Genomic DNA, 16117 nt, shown 5'->3' on the forward strand with positions numbered 1-16117 from the left:
CTTCATGTGGCAAGGTCAGTTTGCGTGTGCTGACTGTGGTGTCCTGGATCGAGTGTTTTACGCATCAGCATAAATACATGCTAAGACTTTGTTTTTACTGCCTTGAGTGAGATGTTAAACATGACCCCTGTCTTCAATTTTTATTTTTGTAGAAGAATCTGTTAAAGCAAGTAACGGAGATCTTTCCAACACCACACCTGCAGATCCTGTGGTGAAGTGATACAGCTGGTATGGGTGACGATTACTTGAATAATTCGTGTTCTTGCCATTATCAGTAATGCTCTGTAGGGGTAAAGGCTCCAGATCTGATTTACTGGCTCTGTTAAAGCCAAGAGAAAATGTACAGTAGTATACTAGCATCCAGTGAGGCCAGGTCTGTGTTGGTCTGTATTTCCTGTAGAAACTCCTGTTTTTCAGGAGTTTATTTACAGCACTTTCTTTAGATTGAGAATAATTACATGAAATGTTGACCTTCAAAGGTAGTTATTTTAAAGTACAGATATGCAGATCAAAAAAAAATCTTACTAATTGAGATGCATTCTTGCATCTCTAACATACCATTTAAAAAAACTCAACAAACTCATAGGCCATTGGTCTAAGATTTGAACTGGTACATCTCTTCAGCCAGAAAAAAAAATGAAGCAAGATATTGTGCATATCCATTGTCCAAAAAATAATTCAGATGTGGTTTTTATGCAGTCCTGTTGTATTTAATGCAGTCACAGATTAGGTGTAGCAGTGTATGTTGTGAATGTATGTTCAAACTCTTAGACAAAACGGAAATCCTTATTAATCTGTTACTTCACAAACCATTATTACATAGATATTACTTGCCCTGTGGGAACTTGGGATCCTGTCAGGCATTTATTTTTCCCCGCTGTTTTTTTCCCCCCATATCAAAGAATGGGAAAACCAGCAAAGTTAATGTAATAAATTACTTCTCATTTTTGTACCGAAGGTCGGATTTGCATCCACAGAAGTAAGGAAACGGAGAGCCAAGACAGAACCGCAATCAGCTCTTCCTTCTATGACCAGACACTGTGTGATGGGTGTCTGTAACTATTAAGTGATCTTACACTTCATGAATATGTCGTGCCTAATTGCAAGTTTCAGCCTCAGTTCTGTATTTCCTAGCCTTTGTAGGTCTGTTGTACCGTCTGTGTTGTTCATACAGTCTTACATGCCTGGTGATTAACAATAATTGCACCGCAGGCTTCAGAAGCTGCTGAACACTGTGAGAACTCTGTGTAAATGTAACATCTGTTAACGCCTGCGAGTAGAGGTTCTAGATTGTGCAAGAGTTGCTCAGATTCCTGACTTCAGTAGCTAGACTTAGCTAAAAAGTAAACACCACTTTCATTAAGAGATATAGTTGTGTGTTAATCTCCCAGAATATAAAACACTTCTAGGTCATACTAACTAGAATAAACTACTCCAGTCAGTCCAACTGAGAATTACTTTTTTGGGGGGGGGGGGGGTTTGGCACTCGTAATTTAGACCGCACTTGCCAGCTTCTTTCATCTCTTCCAATACACAAAAGGTAATGTTTTAATAGTTCTAGTTGTTCCACCCACCCGTGGGTCAGGCTTTGATTCGCGCTTTCCTGCCAGTCACTTCAGCCTTCAGAAATCCAGGACAAATGTTTTGTTGCAACTGGAAAGGCCAGACTGATACAAAAGTCCTCTCGTTGGTTCTGAAAATACGGCACAGAAGCTGCGTGGACTGTTCAAATCAGCTGGGCTCATCAAAGTTTATATTTTTTAATTCATTATAACTGCAGAGACTGCCCTAAAAATGCTGCATTATTTGATTTATATTTTTTGCTTTTTATTTTGATACAGGTATGTTCATAATTTGTGTACACTTTCTTTCCTGGCCAAATTGTGCCCGCACTCAGTAGCACCGCTGAGGTTGGCATTCTTGCTGCTGCAGCTGCTAGTTTCCGTACTGTTGCAACTGCAGCGTACATATTTCCATCTCATCGAAGTCACAGAAGTTCTTGGCTTGAAGAGGCCAAGCAGTGCACTTCCTTCATCCACAGCAACTGCAGAGTCGCGTGTCGGTGGTGTTCGCTTCCCCCAGGATGGACGCGCTGGGTAGCTGTGTACAGCCCAGTCAGTACCCGCGCGCTAACAAAATCCGCATCGGTATTTTCCCTTCTTTTTTGGGGGGGGGAAGACGGTATCTTGGATACGTGAGACTTTGCAGTTGAACATAAATTGAACTGTGCTTTTTCTTAACGCGTGGTGGTTAACATTCACGTGGTTCTGGCGAGGGAAATTCTACAGGAAAGCCGTAAGCCTATTTTTGTAGAACCCTGTTTAATCTGGGAGACCTGAATGTATACTACGTGGCAAAAATATATACATACACAAAAATATGTACAGTGATAATAGAGGTATTCTTGCTGATACAGGATTGTAGTTTATATTTAAAGTCTCTTTTGGTCATGTAGCAGCATATACATGCAGAAAGCTTTTTGTCATCTGAGATACAAGGTGGGTCCTGGATCTGGATGTCACGTGGATGTCACACACTCCTCTGTGTCAGTGAAAGTCATGATAAGTCCTTTTCCTCCACCTCCAAGGATTTGGAAGGGGTGCAAAATTCTTGCTGTGGTGCTACTGCCATTTTCATCGCTTTTGCCCTCCTGTTCCATTTGTAGGAACAAAAGGGAGCCTAGCTGGTTGCTCCCATTGTCTCATTTTTGGACAAAACCAAAAAATCCCCCCAACTAAACTGAACTTGCTCACTCTAAATTCCCAGAGGTGATGAAAGGACAGGGAGGAGGAGTTGTTTGCTGCAGGGACGTGATGCAGAAATCTGTATTTTTTTTTCCCTTTGCATGCGGGGCAGGGCAGGCTGAGGGCATTTGCTCTCCCCGAGGTGTGGTGCCTGAGGCCAGGGGCTGCCCTGCCCGGCCTCCCTGCAGGGTGGTGGCTGGAGGAACGGCGCCCAGCTCCCTGCCAGCCCCAGGGCCAGCAGGCCTTTGCTCCCGGCATCCGCTTCGCTGGGAAGCCAGTGAGATTCTGGAGGTCCTAACGTGTTCTATAATTGGAAGTAAATTTGAGTTTTCATCCGATGTCCACCACCAACAGCTGTTTTCAGCTTCTCAGGTACAAAGGACCAAATGTAACACTTAATGTTTCCTAACTCATTGTACAAAAGGGTATTTTGTTACCTCAGTCTTACTGGTTTGTGAGTAGAGAACATTATGTACATAAAACTGTGTTAATAAATGTAATTTTGCGAACCTCATTCTTAGTGTCTTCTGTAACATCAGTTCAGCAGGTGTTAATTTCTTTAATAAGACAGCTTCAGCTTTTATTTATGAAGAAGTTTTTGTGTTGGTTACTGACGGTTTTCTTCCATGGTTCTTTTAAAACATTCACCAGCCACCTAAACTGAATTTATTCCATGTCAGACTTGCAAACGGGGATCGCTCAGACGCTGTAGCACAGATTCTGCTCACAGAAAACCTCGTTTCCCAGTAAGTGCTTGAGAAGAGTTAATTTAAGTTGAAGAATTTCAGCCCTTTGTTCCAGTGACCTTATCTTGATTAATACAAACTATGCCACAGATTACACCCCCCCACCCCCCAAATAACTACTGTTTATTTTGTTGTTTATTGTTTGTTCTTGCAAAGTACAGTTTCTCAAGTTTTCAGGTTAAACTGGAGGGGAAAAAAATCTAAACTTACTAGCCAAATACCTCTAGTGTCTAATTTCAGGAATGTACTATGAGACTAGTCAATACATTGTAGACTTAAAATCTAGCATTTTATTGCTCAGTTTCCGAAAACCAAACACTGCTGGTAGACTCAGCTGCTGCATGTCACAACAATGTTACAAATACAAAGAATTCTTATTATAAAAGTACTTATTTGTCCTATAATTATCATCTCTGGCAACTTAACTTTCAAGAAACCTAACCATAGAAAAACTGCACGCAAGCACCATGCCACGCTGATTGACCGCTTCTGATGTTTGCATGCCAGTGCTATTCAGAGTAAGAAATCCAGGAGGTACATTATGTCCATTATTTAATTACAGAGTGGGTGAGTGCAGTCCCCATGAAGGTAAGAGAGGCACTTGGATTTGTTTTGTAAGCTTATTCTAGATGCAATATAAAAATAGATCATATTAATAGGAAAAATTTAGTGTTTAACAAATTGTTTTGTAAATAGGCTAGCACAAAAGATAAATCTTGCTACACTTTGACTAGACTAAAAATAACTTCATCTGAAAATAAAGTAAATAATAGTGCATTTTTAACCTTCATTCAGATGCACATAATCATGCAAACTATGAAAATTGCCTATGGTAGGAAATCTGAGGTTAAAGGAGCCGCGAGCTTCCACCTCCCACTGCTTTCAGTGGCACCGCAGGCTGCTCGCCACGTCACATCTGGAGGAATGACATGAACCCTTTGCAGCTGACCGCTGTGCTCTCCTCCCTGCCCACAGCAAGGGGCGAACACTCAAACACTCCCCGACGCGCCTATGCGTGACGCATTCGCCAACAGGCTCAGAGGCCAAGTCCTGCTGGCGCTGGGCTGTGAATCCTGAGGGAGCTGTGAGTCCCGAGGGAAGGCGAGGCGGGCGGGCAGCGGCTGGCCTGGTGTGCGCATGGGCAGCTGGCAGCCAGAGGTGCTCGCAGGACGGCTCCTGCTCCTCCTGCTCCCACACAGGCTGCGGGAGAGAACAAAGAGGTTTTTATGCTTCTGACTCCTCCCCTCCTTCATGGACGGCTCCATCCTCTGCCAACTGAGCGTTCAGAAGCATGAACTTGCCATCATTTGTTAACGGCACAGACCGCATGAGCTGAGCTAGCGCTTCTGGGTCCTGCAAAAAACAAAGTACAAAGAGGTCAGCGGGCTGCCGCCGTCTTTGAGGAGCACACTGTTCTCCCAGTACTTCTGTTAAGGCTCTGCAACTTCTCTGACAACCTGTAGTCTAAAGGTTTGAAACACAAATAATCCCTTTTGGATCAGTAAAACACCCCTTGGGTATATAAGAAAAAAAAAAAAGTCATTTATTTTGGGGATTTATTTTGCTGTTCTTCTCTGGCATTGACATAATTATTGAAAAACAAGTAGCAAAATAACAGCCTAAACAGATTACTTACTATAGCTGTGCCTATTGCCTGTGACTAAAAGCTCATTTGCTTAACTCGCTCTGAAATCTCAGGAGTAAAAATACACAGCAAATATGAATGTCTTACTGTCACATCTTTATATAGAGAAATTTAGCTACAATGGCCTAGGTAACTGTGCATTTCAAGTGGAAAAAGAGTGTGTATTTTTCTTCCCTAAGGGAGGAGGAATATGAGTTTCTCAAACTGAAACAGCAATGTTTTATTTATGCTTCATCCCAAAGAGGTTTTGTTTTAAAAAAACAAACAACTTTGCTTGCAGCTTCCTTTCAAACATGCACAACTGGATTGGTGTAGGTCTGATTTTGATTTAGGGTGGCAAATTTTATCTCAAATCAAGTTACTGCAAAGTCAAACTGAGGTTAGTTTTGCATGAGCTACCCAGGGGCTGTGCTAAATAGCGTCTGCAAAACTTTGTCGTTAGGAGGAAGAGCAGTTCCTTTTTCTCACGCATGCCACAGGTACCCGGACAGCGCAACCAGCAGCAGAACACGACGTACCACTACGCAGGCCTGCGCAATGACACGAGCTTACCTTCTGTGCCTCAATGATTTCTTTTCCCAAGCTAATGGCATAGCAAATCTAAAAAAAGAAATGTATGTAAAATTCAGTTTTGGTTTGAGGTTTTTTTGTTGCTTAATTGGGACTAAAACACAGAAGTGTCAATGCAAGCAAGTCTTAAATACAGGTCTGAAAGCAGAGGCAGAATACCAATTCACTGCGATAACCAGATAAAAATAAAACCATCTTGGGTTCTGCTTCAAAGCTCACTTGTGCTGGTAAATTTGTACTCAGCTCAGTGAGTTTATTCACCAAACTTTACTTCCGGACCTGGGGCCTCTTTTCCAGTGTCACTGTTTTGCAAGACTAAAATTCTCTAGCACATTCCTTATTCCTAGCAGTCCGCTGTTACCGCAGGCAGCAAGCCCCCAGCAGTGCCAATACGGTGCGGCTGCCTTGTCTCTCGGAGCTGTACAGGTGTCCACGTCTCAGCATCGCCGACGTTCGTTCTTCTTGGTGTTGGTGCTGGACACACACGCACTTTCCCAAAACTCTCTCTTAACGCTGGTGTTGGCAATCATGTCCTTTCCTCCTTGTTGTACGTGCTGCTGCATGATCTACAAATTTGGTCCTTTTTAGACATAAGCCGTCAAAGGCTTGTGTGTTAAGGCCCGTTTTCCTGGCAAGACACTGAGGTGCTCTTGCTTCTGTCGCACTCTTTCCCAGATCTGTAAGCGAAGAAGCCCAAGACCTGTTTTCTAAATATAAGTATTTTATTAAATGTTACACAAACCTTTTCCCCTTCTGTGTTGCTCTCAAAAATGTAGGCACTCATGGATTCTTCTCCCAGAGGCTCGCTGAGATGGACCACAAAGCCAACCAGTCGCCTGTTCTCTTGATGAGCAGCAAACTGTGTCACCGTGGCGAGTTCAAACTGGGAAAGGATAATAAGGAATTGCTTTTTTTTAAACCAGCATAGGGTTAGCCTGGTCAAGAGCTCAAGCTCATGTGACCGAGTATTCAACGCTGTGGTAGAAAACCAGATTCGAAACAAAAGTTACTTACGCTTGCTCGTGTAACTTGGGTTTGAGGATCTATTAACCTGCAATTATATGTAGGGGAAAAAAAAGAAATTATTTTAGAGTGATTCTGACTGACTTCAGGGTGCTTTGTAACAGTAACGCAGTCTCTATAGCAATTCTACAGCCAAGGAAACACGCACAGAATCAAATGCTTTATCTATGATTTACAAGTCGGTCACTGGCAAGGCTCAACTCTAGACGGTGACTCTTGGCCATGGGTCACAGCATCGTTCCGAGTCACTACGTGGTGAGCATCCCGAGGGTGCGGGCGACACACTAGCACGCACATGGGCACGGGCACACGCTCCGGCTGAACCGAGTGTCTTGTATCAGCGTATTCTGCAGTGACAACGCCGACTACAGGATGGTGGGGGCTCTCTTGTCATTACTGCAGGTGAGGAAAGAGAATCTTCCAGTGCATGTTTTTGCATCTTTTTCTGTACCTTTGCAGGGCTTTATAACCCCGCTGCATTCCCTAAGTTCTGGTAGGCTGTTCTTACCACCTAGTCAGGAGGATGACTGCTAGATACTACAGGGCAAGAAAAGAGACATTTTTACAAAGTGAAGTGAATCTTGGGATCTTGCTCCCTCAAAGGGTGCGTTTCTCGGAAAAACAAAACCACAAATACTTTACTAATCACAAGCTGTATGAAGAGAACGGAAAAGATTTTACAGTACCTCAGGTTCTTGCTGGTGACCATGAGATGGGATTCAGTCATACGGAAAATGTTGTGAATGGCACGAGCAGCCAACACTTGTCTCATAGCTTCGTAAATCACCTCGCTGGTGTTGTCTGACTGAACTGCCATAGAGCCCAGAAACCGAACTATGAACATCTGCTGCAAGAGCGAATCTGGAAGATAAAGGGGTGACCTCCTTCACTGCGCTACTTCAGCTTTCCAGTAGCTGAAGTTATCAATGAAATTATTTTTTTTCACTTCGGAAATTCAACTCTAAACCTGCGGATGGTGACTGCTGTGAGTGGGGCCTTCCTGCTAGGAGCCCGGCTGTACTCTGACCCAGTTTTAAGCAGGGCTTGAACTGGCAGAGAGTGTGCATGGGGAACTTAAAAAAATCACAGTTGCTTGGAAGCTTTCAAAGTGTAACTGGTCCTTTATGCCTTATTTGATGAGCTAGGAAAATTCACTTGCCCATCTTGTTATCAGGTACACATAAACTGTGATAAATTTATGACTGCACACAAGCCTTGGCTTCTGTCAGATGAACTCGTATCTTCAAACCCTGTACATTCCTCACTTTCTTCTGTGTCCTTCTGACCTGCCTGGCAGGTGGTGCCAGTGCGGTTTGCATTAAACCCTTCCTTGCTCACCCACGGTCACCGTAAGCCTCCTATTCACAACGGAGTAGCCATTATGTGCCAAAGCCATCGTTGATCAGGCTCCCTCTGCGGCTGGTGGTGAGCAAGGCGAAGCGGGATGACTCCTGCTGAACGCGACTGTTCAAGGGCCACAACAGCCGTGTCTGCATCGCGCAAGACACCACAAAGACTGCTGAGCATCCGCCTGAGCTGAGCCACGCAGGCCCACTTGGGCAGTACGAGGCGCAGGGCGGTCACCTAAGCCCTGCACTGCCTCTCTGTGCTGCAGTGGAGCTGGGTGCTGCTGCAGCCAGCGCGGAGGTGCCTGCCTGCGCAGCGACCCTGCCGTCAGGCAGCCCCCAACCACCCCACCTCGCACCCGGACAGCACGCCCAAGTGACAGCGTTCAGAGCAACGGGTTCTGCTTCGGTTCTGGGAGCAGTTTTCAGATGGGGGCTGCGGGTTCCTGAGAGCAGTGGGAACTGGCACAGAGGAAGAGGGGAACAGCCAGGGTCTGAGCGCTGCGCATGCTGGTAGAGGAAAGTCAGAACTGCTGACTTTTACTGGCGTGTCGCTGGGAGGAGGGAAAGGGGGCAGCAGCAAGAAACCCCCCCTTTGCTGAAAGAGACACGTTGCTGCTGCTGGCTGCGTGTTGGGCCTCTCAGATTTAGATTGTGGATTTCAGACTGCATGTAGGTAAGAAATGGCTACTGAGCAGCCTCAGACTTAAGCAGAATTATAATACAGTCCCACCCAACCCTTTCTAAAGAAGTCAAGAGCTACTTCTTTTAAAAAAAATGAAAAACAAAAAACAAGCAAAGCAAATCTTTTTGCCTTTAAACATCTGAAATAAACTTAATTTTGAATAAAGCTTGGACTGTCAAGGAAATTAGTGATTGTTTTCACAGGCAGTGATGTTTAAAAGACTGGCTTCTGAAAGGCAGCTACCTGCAACTGCACTACGGATCTGGTACCGCTGCTCCATGGTGTCAGGTGCTTTCATTAAGAGACACTGGATAGCCAACAGCTGAATTAGGCCTAAAATCATGACTAATCTTATCCGGAAAAATGAAGCACTGACCTTCCTCCTCATCTTTGCTGCTGTCTTCAGATTCCCCAAATGGGTTTGCACGCCTATGAAGGAAGAATAAAAACTCTAATTACAGATTCTGGTCACCACACACACATGCCGCAATACCCATCTTCTCCCCTGAAACCACCGTGTTAACGTGACTGATCACTGTCTCTGGCCGTACCTGCCACCTCTGTTCTGGTCCAGGAATTCTGTGGCAGGCAGTACGATGTCAAACTGAATCGGTGTTCCAGGAGCAATGAGTTGTGTGAAGTCTTGAATGCCAGCTGATTCACTGGGAATTATTTTATCATTTTCTGTATTTTTTACATTCTGGCTAAAGTGAAAATGGAAAAAAATGTTTCAATCAATGACACCGTATCTTTGTTCTGGAAGACAGGCAAGATTGTTCAAAAATCCAAAGCGGGACTGACCCAGTACACATAAACTTAAAAGTATTTTCCTATTTACCTGTTACTGAGGACTCTAACAAAAGCTTCGTTTTTTTTTTTGTACCTAGAATTATTTAGGAAAAGAGTAAATGCTGGTGTATTAAACCTGAAGGCAGACTTTGAGCATCAGGGTGCCGTTTGCCTCCCTGGCCGCTAGCGGCCACATTTCCAGCCGCATGACCAGTTCACACTTGGGTCTGCCAGTGCCAAGGGAATCCTGGCATCTTTCAAAGACCTCACTTGGCCTCAGGCTCGTTACAAGGTGATAGCCGAGAAGAAGCTTTACACACTGGGTCAGATTTCTCCCTGCACCTTTTCTCAACGAGAATGAAATGGTGCGTTTCCCACAGCAACAGACGCCATAACTATACACATCACTGTATGTGGTACACTGCCTTTACTAGCTGCATCCTTCTGCTTCTAGAAAGCTTTCTGGTTGTGTGCAGATGTAAAAGTGACTTGGGAGATCAGTTGTCAATGAAATAGCTATTTCCTTTGCCCAGTGAAATACAGGCAATACTCTTCTGTTTATAGATCTGTAATCAAAGAGGAACAGCTGTACTGAATAAAATTAGAGAGAAATTGGCATTCCCCATGGCTACAGGGAGTCTTTGTAATCTGTACGCAGTCATAACAAAGGGAATCATAAATCGCAGTGAAGGCACTGGTCCGAGAGACAGAAGATCTGGAAAAGCTTTGAGAATTTGAAAATATCCAAGTAAGAATTCACAATTTTTTGACAAAACTTGCAAAGAAGTCTCTTCACGCTGAAGTCAGCGTGACACAAACTTGCCCCATTTTATTTATCACACTGCTTCTGAAAGCAAGATTTCAGTCCAGCACTCGGCTTGAAAGCCAACTCTGATGAAGTCTGAAGAATTCCCACTGAGCAAGATGCTAGAATCATATGGACATAAAGAAATGAAACACAAAATATGTGTTCTGAATATAAGCATATCCTAGAGCATTATTAACAATTTTTGAAGGAGGGGAGCTTTATTGATTGACCTGAATGAGTACAAGAGAACAACAGTCATTACTCTGACAGCTGTGTAAGGCACATTCCTGTGCCAGACTGACAGGCACTGCTTGAGCTAATACGTGAGAATATACTTGTTCAACATAGGCTGGAGACTCTGCTGCATTAGTATCATAAAATCACAGCCCACATTACAAGTTGCTCACTTACAGCAAAGCACTTACAAATACAGCATTGTGTTTGTTTCTGGAAACGGCAAAATGCCATGGCAACCACAGGGCGCTTCAAAGCTGTGACGTGGAACAACAAGCATTTGCCCTCAACACTTAGCATCTCTTACAGCTGCAGTAGGAAACATCAGAAGCAGAGACACACAGGCTTGCAAAGCCAGGGCCTCGACAGGGCTTTCTTCCGGCTGACTGTTGCCTGCAAGAAGGGCACGACTGAGCCAGCACACTGTCTCTAGTCCACGCAAGTGAGAACGGTACCTGGGGTGGTGAACTTCATGTTTTCTCCCAAAGCTGGTAATGGGAGTCACGGCTTGTAGGGCTGTCTGATTTAACTTGATTGCGGCTGCCTATGAAAACAAGACCGAACAGCTCATTTACACACGTACTTTACATTGCCACGTAAAGGACAATGGGAAAGCAAGTTGGAAGGAACGGGCTGAAGGATGGAAACAAGCTCCCACCTCTGGATTGTCAGTGAGATAGATCTGTCTGGAGATGTTGTTGATGGCACATATCCACTGGAAGGGAAAAATAAAATTGAACTCTTCAAGCTCACTTGTATACAAGAATAACAGCATTAAGAAAATATTTTTACCTCCTCATATTCTTTCTTGCTTTCTGCTTGGAGGGTTATACCCCTAAAATATAAACATAGTGGATCAGTGCTAACAGTGGACACCAGGACTGTTTGACTCCAGTTCTTACAATAACATCACCAAGTTTTGTATCTATTAACCATCAAAGGAACAAAAAAAATCACAAATAAGCTGCAGATAAAGGACACCACATGCGCTCTTCAGGCAGTTGTGGGGGAGGATGGGAAAGGAACACGCTTATGATTTGGAAACGCCCTTCTGGAAGCCCAGAAAGGCTTACTATTATAGCATGTTTGACATGAAACAGCATCTGAAAGGGCAGATGTCACTGGCTGTCCTCAAATAAAACCTGTCTCGTACGCTTTGCCTGTAGGAGTAGTGATCTGAAAGCAGTATCTTCTATCTTCGCAGTCTACAGCCATAACAGAGCAGTTGTCCAGGTCCTGAATCAAGCCTCCAGCTACTGCTCCCCTTGGCTGACACATCAAGTTGCCACCTTGAGTGAAGAAATACAGTCTTTCCCAAGTTGTAGTCACCAGTCCTGTTTTACTAACGAGAAGATGCAGTGATAAAGACTGATTACTATTTAGAAATTACTCCAAACATATATGAAACTGCAAACATGTCTGATGCTAATCTGAACTTCATGGAGTTTTTTTTAATGATGAGTGTCCGTTAAGAAGTAAAAGTAGCACCTAGTCCTAGCAGAGACTAATTCTTAATGAAAGCTGAAGAAGTAAACTAATTCCAAACATAGCAAGTTCAAAACATTCTCTGCAGTGTCTCCTAGTTAAGGAATAAAAGAATTATTGATATTGAGTTAACTTACACAAAACACTATTACGCTGGATTTAAAAAAAAACAACTATTTTCAAGCTGAAGAGCAGCATGAGCAACTTCAGCACAAAGAATCATCATTAAAAAAAGTATCTTCTGCAAGCAGTATCTCAGAGTCCATCTTCTCCCTATCTATGGAGTCCCATTACATTGTAATCCAGCTCTTAGAATGCTATGAGAAATTAATAAATGTCCACTCACAAAAAAAAAAATTTACTAGTCAAACAGAAATAAAATGGTATTTAATCAATCACATACATAGGGTTACTATATGCCATCAGTATACATAGCTCCCGTGGAAGCTGATGCAAGATTTTGTTTGGAAAATCTGCAGAGGTAACTCTACGTATGGCACACATTAAAAGTTACACACTTGCATTGTCCATAAAGCTTTTGTTTATGTAAAGGAAGTAATTTATGAAAACATCTATTAACTACAAAATATAGCTGTTTATTTTTGTAAACACTGTCTTCATTAGCCTTGAGAACTGGGAACAATCTGAACCCAGCCCCACCAGTTTCTAATTTTTAGCCACCTGAACACAGGAAATCATCCCTGTAGGTGAATTCAAACAGAAGTAAACTTCTGTTTTCAGGAAAACAGTCACAAATGCCTCTAATTTGGTTTAAGCTTCTAAAACACATTTCCACAGATGACAGAGATACTCAGAAAACAGCTGCCACAGTGATTCAGGAGCCTCAATCATTACCTGAGGAGTCCTTACAACCTAAAAAAAAAAAATGTAGCGACTAGTTAGCAACTAAACAAACCAGCAGGTAACAACAGTCTTCTTACTTTCTAAGATTAAGGTAGCCAGCCTTCTGGATGAGATTTCTATTGATAACAGGTGAAGTTACATCAGAATCTGGGGTGTAAACAGATTCATTAACTGCAGTTAAGTCCTGCTGGGACACCCTCATTTTTTCAGCTTCAGCATCCAGCTCTCCCTGTATGCTGGAAAAAACAAGAAACCCGAAGGCACCATTAGTCAATTTATACCAGGACATAGCTAACATCTGTAACCCAAAATGAACAAAAATACCAGTTGGGATTATATTGGAGAGTAGTGCAACAATAAAGTTTATTTTTAGAATAAACTCTATAGGAAATACAACGTAAGACTACACGTCCAAGTCCTTCTCTAAGGACTAGACAAATCAGTGCAGTTAGGAAAGAATGGAAGGAAGAGGCAGACAATAGGGAACTACTCCCAGACAATGTCACCTGAGCCTGAAGAGACAAGATGCACCTGCTCTGAAGGTATTAGGGATGGCTTAAGGAAAAGATGGCTATCTTTGGCAGGCTGGCAGCAAAAGCACAGCCAGGATTTCCCCTTGCTCTTTATTTTGAAAGCCCAGCTTGAAGATGTTACTCTCAACATGTGTCGTACAGTAGCTATGCTTTCTTTTTTGCAACTGTACTAAACGCAGTTACCTTCTTTCCTCAGAGAAATAGAGATAATGATCAGAATTATGAGACTGTTTTGTAAGACTGACACAAGCACGCGAAAAATGCTGATGTGTTGAGAGTGAAGACTTCAGTTTATTTTTTGAGACAGACAGCTTATAAAAGACATGCTTGTACGAATTTACACTGCTGAACATATATAGACGTTGCCCTATACAGCGGCACAGTTCAAAGCAGGCTTTACTACAGTATCTCTTGGCTTTCCCAGAACTTTGTCTAATTCCTGCAATGCTGTAACATGCAGGAATTCCTGCCATGAGACCACCTATTAACTGGTCATGGATTTCCAACAGTAAGTTTTCCATGAATTCAGAACAATACAATAACAAAATCTATAGTTCAAGTCTCACTTTAGCTCTAATTTTTGTTCATAATACTGTCTTCCACTTTGGTGCGATTCAGAAAACATTCTTGGTGCAAAGGGACAAAACTGAGCTGGTTTAAACATATCTGTAAAAATCCAGTTTTTTGAAAGTGGTACCTGTGAATGGATATCCAAGTGCAAAATTCAGAAACTAAATGGTAATTCATTGCAGAAGCATCATATGCATATATACTGCAGTACTTAACATCTATGTTTGAATAATATTACGCTAAGACACATCACTACAAGACACATTTGGTGTAAAGGGGGAAGCGGAGCAGCCATTTTACTGGAATAAGCAAGCAAAGGGAGGTCAGAGTCATCATATGCCAGTGAAATACCTTCATTTTTTTTTCACCTCCAGTGTCAGACAGTCACTGGAGCCACTGGGCTTTCAGAGGTTCCCAAAGACCGCTTGACAGTCCTATCACCAATAAACCTGCCTTGTTTCCATCAACCTTAGTAAGTCTGTGTTTCACTTGCAGACTCTTCTACTCAATACACATCAACACAATGGGCATAATCAGAAAGCAACTAAAGGTCTGCCATTTTGAAACTGCGACGTAATACAATAATTAAAAAAATAGCTATTAGATAAACTACATGTAAAAGGGCTTGGATCTCTGTGTCAGCTGCAAGCACTATTTGGCGCATCTGTGGACAAGGAAGTAGAAAACATTTTTAGACCATCTGTTTGCACTGCCCTTCTGTGAACCAGGTCTGGCTACGTGTCTGTGAACTGAGGTCCCGAGGGAGCTGGCTGATTTCCCTATCTATAATCTTCGAAAGTTCACTGCAGTCAGCGAAGGTTCCTAGTGACTGAAAAAAAGGCAAGTGTGACACCTACCTTTGAGACAGGCAAGAAAAACAGTCTGGGGAACTACAAGCCACTCAGCCACACCTCAGTCCCTGGGAAAGCTGCGGAGCAAATTCTCCAGCCATTTCCAAACACACGAAGGACAAGAAGGCAACGAGGAACAGCCAGCAGACATTTGCCAAAGGATGAATCACGCCTGACCATTCTGACTGCCCTCTGTGATGCAATGACTAGCTTGGTGGACGGGAGATGAGTGGTAGGTGCTGTTTCACTTGACTTCAGCAGGACCTTTCACATGGTCTCCCACAGTATCCTCATAGCCAAATTAGTGAAATACAAACTGGAGAAGTCAGCTACAAGATGGATAGAAGAAACAGCTGCACCACTGAGCTCAGAGGGTTGTGATCAGTGAGACAAGCCCAACTGGTATCCAAGCCATTAGTGAAGTTCCTCATGGGTCAATACTGAGGCTTACAGGTTTACAGTCTTTAATAAGAGCTGGACAACCCATAGATGCAGATGACACCAAATTGGGAAGACTGATTGACAGATATGGTGGAATGAAGGGCTGCTGTTCAGAGGGACCTTGACATGCTGCAGAACTGGGCAGATAGGAACATCATGCAGTTCAGCAAAGACAAAGTCCTGCCTGTGATGGAATAACTCCATGCAACTCTAAAGGACAGGAGGCATCTGGATAGAAAGCAAGACCCAGCAAAGGACCTCGGGGTTCCAGAGAACAAATTGACCATAAGCCAGCACCAAGCCCTTGTGGTAAAAAAAAGTCACATCCTGGGCTGCATGAGCAGGAGTACAGCCAGCAGGTCAAAGCAAGTAATTACTCGTGTCTGTTCAGCACTTGTGAGACTCCAGCAGGAGGACTGTGTCTAGTTTTGGTGCCCCAGCACATGAAAGACAAAGTCAAGCAAAGAGTCACCAAGACGGCTAGGGGGCCAGAACATGTGACATGAGAAGAAGCTGCGAGAATTGTTTTTCAGCCTCATGAAATGAAGGCTAAGGGGGGAGGATCTTACTGCTCACTTAATTACCTGATGGGAGTGTATACAGCAGATGGAGCTAGACCCGTCTTGGAGGTGTGCAGTGACAGGATGACAGACAACGGACACAAGCTGTAACCAGACACTGTGTGTGCCATGCGTGAGACAGAGAGAGATGCTCAAAATTTGACTGGACACAGTGTTGAGCACTCTGCGCTAACTGACCCTGCTCTCAGCAGGAGGGTGGACT

The 16117-nt window shown here is 43.4% G+C and overlaps 2 protein-coding genes across 2 annotated transcripts in view; one reads left to right on the forward strand and one right to left on the reverse strand.

The window, feature by feature from the left end:
- Window positions 1-3253, forward strand: part of WASHC4 (WASH complex subunit 4) — a 41944-nt gene extending 38691 nt beyond the window's left edge. The window contains exons 33-34 of the mRNA XM_075429433.1: window positions 153-228; window positions 959-3253. Coding sequence (XP_075285548.1) covers window positions 153-220 — 68 coding nt within the window. The 3' untranslated portion in view covers window positions 221-228; window positions 959-3253. The remainder of the gene's footprint in view (window positions 1-152; window positions 229-958) is intronic.
- A 500-nt stretch (window positions 3254-3753) lies between these two features.
- The window catches only part of APPL2 (adaptor protein, phosphotyrosine interacting with PH domain and leucine zipper 2), a 39020-nt gene continuing 26656 nt past the window's right edge, over window positions 3754-16117 (reverse strand). Inside the window, exons 10-21 of the mRNA XM_075429434.1 lie at window positions 13017-13175; window positions 11744-11932; window positions 11383-11425; window positions 11249-11305; window positions 11046-11134; window positions 9311-9463; window positions 9136-9188; window positions 7415-7589; window positions 6720-6756; window positions 6448-6588; window positions 5688-5735; window positions 3754-4843 (exon numbers count right to left, since the gene is read on the reverse strand). Coding sequence (XP_075285549.1) covers window positions 4715-4843; window positions 5688-5735; window positions 6448-6588; window positions 6720-6756; window positions 7415-7589; window positions 9136-9188; window positions 9311-9463; window positions 11046-11134; window positions 11249-11305; window positions 11383-11425; window positions 11744-11932; window positions 13017-13175 — 1273 coding nt within the window. The 3' untranslated portion in view covers window positions 3754-4714. The remainder of the gene's footprint in view (window positions 4844-5687; window positions 5736-6447; window positions 6589-6719; window positions 6757-7414; window positions 7590-9135; window positions 9189-9310; window positions 9464-11045; window positions 11135-11248; window positions 11306-11382; window positions 11426-11743; window positions 11933-13016; window positions 13176-16117) is intronic.

Source organism: Opisthocomus hoazin, chromosome 8 (assembly GCF_030867145.1).
Source record: "Opisthocomus hoazin isolate bOpiHoa1 chromosome 8, bOpiHoa1.hap1, whole genome shotgun sequence".
Taxonomy (NCBI): Eukaryota; Metazoa; Chordata; class Aves; order Opisthocomiformes; family Opisthocomidae; genus Opisthocomus; species Opisthocomus hoazin.